The sequence below is a fragment of the Drosophila arizonae genome, chromosome X (genome assembly GCF_054131065.1).
Source record: "Drosophila arizonae isolate 15081-1271.41 chromosome X, UAZ_ARI_1.0, whole genome shotgun sequence".
NCBI classification, from domain to species: domain Eukaryota; kingdom Metazoa; phylum Arthropoda; class Insecta; order Diptera; family Drosophilidae; genus Drosophila; species Drosophila arizonae.
In genome coordinates, this window is record NC_142927.1 from 30,393,976 (window position 1) to 30,400,117 (window position 6,142).

General features: G+C 48.7%; 2 protein-coding genes across 2 annotated transcripts; one reads left to right on the plus strand and one right to left on the minus strand.

The window, feature by feature from the left end:
- The first annotated feature begins 388 nt into the window (after positions 1-388).
- On the plus strand, positions 389-2,592 carry LOC108617963 (uncharacterized). The gene is made up of 2 exons (XM_018013868.2): positions 389-2,157; positions 2,224-2,592. Exons 1-2 carry the CDS (start codon positions 508-510, stop codon positions 2,386-2,388), a joined length of 1,815 nt encoding a protein of 604 aa, XP_017869357.1. The 5' UTR covers positions 389-507; the 3' UTR covers positions 2,389-2,592.
- Positions 2,593-2,594: 2 nt separating this feature from the next.
- On the minus strand, positions 2,595-4,876 carry LOC108617962 (testis-expressed protein 10 homolog). The gene has a single exon (XM_018013867.2). The coding sequence runs from the start codon at positions 4,784-4,786 to the stop codon at positions 2,828-2,830; it is 1,959 nt and encodes a 652-aa protein (XP_017869356.1). The 5' UTR covers positions 4,787-4,876; the 3' UTR covers positions 2,595-2,827.
- Positions 4,877-6,142: the final 1,266 nt, after the last annotated feature.

Sequence of the window (6,142 nt, forward strand, 5' to 3'; positions counted from 1 at the left end):
CGCCTCGAAAGCATTTTTCATCGAAATGTTAAAATGCATTTTGATGCGCTTTCATTATATTAATTCTATTAATAATTACAAACGTCTCTTAATTCTTTATTTTTTTTATTGTTTATTTAACAGTTCAATTATAATAAACATTTTTAATTAGAAAACTATCGATTGCTATTTGTTCTTTTATTATGTTTTTTTTTTAAAATAATGTATTGTAGTAATTGTAGCTGTACTTATAAATCTATTAAATTTGTGTATTTTTTATTTAACTTTGCAATTATAATAAAAATTTAAATTTAAAAACCTATCGATTGCATCTGTTTCTTTTACTCTGCTCGATAGGGCCACCTTTTTTTTGAAACAGGTTGTCAGTCTTCACTTGCAGACGATTGCGATATCGATAATGATAGCAACAACAGTGGACCCATTCGACAGCACGAGCACGTTGCGGTCTGCGGCGCACTTTGAAAGAGTGTGTTTTGATTGCAGAATATTGGGAGAATCTAAAGCAAGATGACAAAGACAGCGCCAAAGGGGCGCAAGAAGCCGGCAACCCGCTATTTTGAGAGGGCAGCAGCAGTTAAAACCGAAGATGGCGAGGAGAAACCATCGAAACCAAAACGCAGACATCAAAGAAATTTTACAGGTGACTTTCTCAAAATTCAGTCGCAAGAGAAAAGAAAAGCACTAAAGCGTAAGCGCCTTGAAGCAACTGAGAAGCCCAAGAAGCAAAAAATACCTCAGGAAGTCCTGGAAAAATATTCACGTGGCGAAGCCGTCGACTCCACTGGTGTCAGGACGCGGCACTTCAAGGAGAAGCATAAGCGCAAGGAGATCTACGTGGAATATGCCACAGAGCAGGCAGCACGTACAGAACTTTTGCTACAGGAGACACCTGGACAGTTGGAGGCTGATGAGGAGGAGACCACAGCGGAATATCGTCAAGCGGAGATAGTGGCCAATGTGGATCTGCAGTCGGCAGCGAAGCATTTCTCCCTCAAGCTTGACTTCGGGCCCTACACGATGCGCTACACAAAGAACGGGCGGCATTTGCTGCTGGGCGGGCGACGCGGCCATGTGGCTGCCTTTGACTGGGTAACCAAGAAGCTGCACTGTGAATTCAATGTGATGGAGACCGTGGCCGATGTGCAGTGGCTCCACGTGCCCACCATGTATGCGGTGGCTCAGAAAGAGTGGGTATACTTCTACGACAAGAAAGGCACCGAGCTGCACTGCGTCAAGCGACTGGCGCGTGTGAACCGAATGGACTTTTTGCCCTATCACTTCCTACTAGCGGCCGGCAACAGTGCTGGCTATGCATCCTGGCTGGACGTTTCGATTGGTGAGCTGGTGGGCAACTTCAATACGGGCCTGGGCGACATACGGCATATGCGACACAATCCGGGCAACGGCGTCCTGTGCATTGGTGGCGGCAAGGGCGTCGTGTCCATGTGGTCTCCCAAGGTGCGTGAACCGCTTGCAAAATTGCTCTGCCATCCCACAGCAATAACAGCGCTAACAGTCGACCCAAAGGGCATGCACCTCGTCACCGCCGGCCTGGACCGACTGGTCAAGGTGTGGGACCTGAGGCAGCTGAGCGACAAGCCGCTGGCCATCTTCAACCTCCGTCTGCCGGCCAACGAGCTGGAGGTATCGCAGCGCGGCATGTTGGCGCTCTCGCAGGGCACCTACCTGGAGACCTACACGGATGTGCTCCTAGGCGGCGGCACTGGCCGCAAGAACATGCTGCCCTACTTGCGCCAGCGCTGCGACGCCTTCGTGCATACGATGCGCTTCTGTCCGTACGAAGACGTACTAGGCGTGGCCACGGCTAGTGGCTTCCAGTCACTGCTGGTGCCTGGCTGCGGCGAGCCCAACTACGATGCGCTCGAGGACAATCCATTCGAAACGAGCAAGCAGCGGCGTGAGCACGAGGTGCACGCGCTACTAGAGAAGATACCGCCAGAGCTTATTACACTGGATCCACACGAGATAACCGGAGTGGATGCGCCCACTCTGCAGGAGAAAATCGATGCCAAGCGGCAGCTCTTCTACCTGAAGCCGCCGCGCATCAACATAAATCCGCGCCACAAGATGAAGGGGCGTGGCGGCAGCGCTAAGGCGGCACGCAATAAGCAAATAGTCAAGGATCAACAGCGCAAGGTGCGACAACTTCTGATCTTTCTTAAAGTTTTCATACTAAAATGATTTTTATTTTTGGCCCAACAGGAGTTCATTGCCGAGGTGAGAAAGGCCAAAAAGGACGTAATTGCCAGCCATGCTGAGGGCGGCGAGGCGACGACGGGCGAAAAGGTCAAGAAGCTAAAGGCCGTGCGCTCCGTTTTGGATCGCTTTAAGCCCAAGCCTCAAAAGAAACAGAAGTCCACAAACTGAATATACTAATCATTAGTTGTTGCTTTTATATATTAATTATATAGCTATTATTTTGAAATCACGAAATCCTAATATTAAGACAATTAAAAGTATCTGAATAAGTCATTTGAATGTATATAAAGAGACATACCCAGATAATTCGTTCCCATGTACCCTACATAGCTAAAGAATAATTCGACCTGTTTGAATCTAACTCAAGAAAAAGCTTTTGTCTTCATGTGTATATATATATTTAGTCTGGGCTGTAAATTATATAACTAGGAACTATACATACAAGCTTATTGAGCTACATCTATATAAACATATATTAAATGTAATGTAACGTCCTAAGGGAAACAGTCTTATAGAGACATGTTGAACTGAAGCAGTCAGCGTTAAGTCATCCGACGATAGATTGATCAAGGGTTCAGTGGGTTCAGTCTAGGATAGTTTGTCGGGTCTATTCATAGCTGAAAATGGACTTCAAGTAGTTGGCGATGCTCTCAGATGAATTCTTAACTTGGTCGAGCGTGGCCTGTAGCTGGTTGACATCGCCGCAATTGCGCGCATGATAGAATAGATTCACTATGCGCTTCTGGTTCTCGAAGCGGCTCTCCTCCGAGCAGGAGTCGCCCGTCACAAGCAGCCGCTCCAGGTTCGTGAACACCTCGGATGCGCTCTCCACGAGCGCCGTCATGAAGACGACGTTTTGCTGGCGGCAGAGCGTGGACATCGCCGTCAAAGTGACATCGGCCACGTTCGGCTTGAGCAGCAGCTGTGGCAGATAGCTGAGAAACTTGGCGAACTGCTCCTCGGCACCGTAGCCCTGGTAAAGGTCAACGCGCTGCACGATCTGGCACAAAAGATTCAGTACCTTGGTACTGATGCCCTCGCGTGTTGTGTATTGCTGATCCACGTAGGCGTCAATGCAGGTCTGCATCACAGTGCCCATCCGATGAGCTTGCAACTGCAGCAGTGCTGCGCCATTGTCCAGCAGCAGGGCGCGTAGTGCCGCCACTAGACGCAGCTGCTCGTCCGTGGACAGTGTGTCCAAGCGGCGCAGGCATTGATGGATGTAGTACAGCAGGCTGCCGTAGTCCTCGCTCTGCTCGTCGTCCGGTTGCGGCCAGAAGTGGCAGACGAGCTGGACCAGCGTCAAGTTCTGAGCAATGCACAATTCTCCGCCAGCCGCTGGTGTCTTTAGTTTCTTGGCCTTCTTGCTGCTCATGCTTTGTGCGCTGGCTGCCAGCGGCATCTGCTGGTAAGGATAGTTGCTGTCCTGGAGAAATATACGCATGAAGCTGACTGCATAGGTCCGCCGCATCCAGTCACTCAGCTCGTGTGTGTTGTCTTGCTGTGTGGCCTCGTACTGGAGCACCAGCTGCCACAGCTGCGCCATGATGTCCAGGATGACGTGAAGACTGGCTGCCGCGTCGACATTGAGCAGCTGGTTGAGCTGCTGCTGCTGTTGTTGCGGGCGCACCTCGATCCAATTGTCGTGGAGCAGCGGCATCAGCTGTTCCACATAGCCGAGCAGCTGCTCGTTCTCAGCCTTGCGTAATCGCTCACCCACAATGCTGTACAGGTCCCGGCTGTCCAGTGGTTGAGGGCGCAGCACATTGTAGTACTGCACCTTCGTGGCATCGTAATGGACGACGCGTCCCGCTGTGCTGTCTCTGCTGTTGGTCTGGCTGTTCTGCTGAAGCAGCGTACTGAGAATTTGTTGCAGGCGCAGCAACACTTTTGTGCGCCATTTGATCGTCGTCAGCTGGCCTTGGCCCAGGCGCACGGTGAGCAATCGATTCGTGTGCTGAGTGTCGTGGCGTGTGCGCGATATCATGTCTATGAAGTTACTTATGATGGTGCTTGCGCTGCGCTCGGCCAGCAGGCGCGAGGGAACACGCTGGAGCAGCACATCCAAGAGCAGTAGCGAGTCCTCTTGTATAGATGGCTGGACATGCGTCATGGCACAGCGCAAGTAGGCGGCGATGATGTGGAAGAAGGGCACAACAGCCTCGACGGGCAGTCCCTCGAGCACCACATCGAGCGTTTTGAACGATTCGCGGCGCACCTCCTGTTCGATGTCTAAGGCGCCAGCTGCGATGCCCTGCAGCAGCTCATTGAGATGACCAATCAAGTGACCGGCCTGGCCAGCTTTGATGGCATCACGCACATTGCGCAGCGCATCCGTGCGAAACTTAAGATTATGATGTTTCAGTCGGGACAGAGCCTCTTTCAAGTTCAGCTGGCGCTGGCCGTTATTCGCCGATAAAACAGATTCTTTGAGTTGCGTGCGTATTTCAATTTTGCGCACCTTAAAGTCCGTCTTGGTTACATTAAGACCCTTGGGTAGCTTGGCGCCCTTCAACTTCACTTTGGCCTTTTCGGCACGCAGATTCTTCTTATGATGTCCGCCCATTTCAATGAGTTGAAATTTTAAATTAAAACATGTGCTGCTCGGCAGCACAGTGTGAAATACCACATATTAATTGATCGAGTTATCGATATTTCTCAAAGCTGCTGTGAGATTGTAAAATAGGGCTGCCACCTATGCAATATTGCCACCTTTCATACGGCTAGCGCGCGCAATTTAAATGACTCTGTCTGCTAGGCATACATAGTGGATGCAGCAAATGCTGCAAATTGTGACTTTTTATGTGAATCATTTGTACGATTTATAGCTCTGCACTTTGCACGAGTCATTGCTACACCCATATGGAACTGGTTTAATCAGATTTAAGTAGTTCTGTTAATTGAAAGGCGTGTCTTTAATGACTCTGCCAGGCGATGGCAATTATATAATGTATCCAGCTAACACATCCTGTGAGCTCACTAATTGTTTGCGTTTTACGACCTCTTTGTCAATCAATTAATCAGGGCGTGCTTTGAAAGTTTGTTATCGTCTTGTTTGTTTTACTTTTGTAATTAGCTTAAAATGATACCAAATATCAGCTTAGCTCAGATCATTTCAGACGACAAGTGTTTTGGTTTCAAGGTGAACTGGTTACTTAGTTGGTTGGCTATCTTCTCAGAATGCCGGGCGGGTTCAAAGTGTGTGTATTAATAATTGCAAAGCAAACAAATGCATGACGCCCACAGATCTTGTCCGCAAATCACATTCCGAGTATAAATTAAAAAGTGCAGTGAGCACTAATATATATTATTGTTGGCGTTATTAGCTTTAGTGTTTGGGTAAATGCACATTAAATGTGCAAAAGGGTAACGTGAAGAGACAGCTGCACACATTTATCATAGTTGATGGCACATTAGGCATTTGGCGACATTGGATCGATGCATTTTTGATAAAATGCAAATGATTCTCAATAATTGAGAGCCGTGTAATTTAACCCATCGATATAGTGTTAAATAATAGACCCCGTCTTCAGGGCTGCCAGCTGGACATGTTCACAACGGCTAATCACAATTGTACAAAGGCGTTCGCTCATCGTATCAAGGACGACGTGAGGAAAGTTTCGAAGGCTCTTCATGCACGCCCCATCAAATTGATAACGGCAAGTGACACGTCAGGCGGCCAGAGTTGCACAGATTTCGGCTCCCGACACTTGCCACCAAAAGGCAAACACAACAACAGCAACAACGAAAACGAAAGCTATAACGACAACAACAACAACAGCGACAACAAACAATAAGTAAAAGAAAAACAAACGGCCGTTAAGTCCGTTAAGATGCGTCGTAATTACTGGCAACTCTGTGCACTTCGTTTTTGGCGCGCTCTCCACTCGGCTAGTCGCTCGTCGCGACGCGCTGCCCGACA

Bases quoted from the DNA above. Each gene is read 5' to 3' on its own strand.
- LOC108617963 (XM_018013868.2), top strand. From the start codon at position 508: ATGACAAAGACAGCGCCAAAGGGGCGCAAGAAGCCGGCAACCCGCTAT. The intron at 2,158-2,223 runs GTGCGACAACTT...TTGGCCCAACAG, and splicing joins TCAAGGATCAACAGCGCAAG to GAGTTCATTGCCGAGGTGAG.
- LOC108617962 (XM_018013867.2), bottom strand. From the start codon at position 4,786: ATGGGCGGACATCATAAGAAGAATCTGCGTGCCGAAAAGGCCAAAGTG.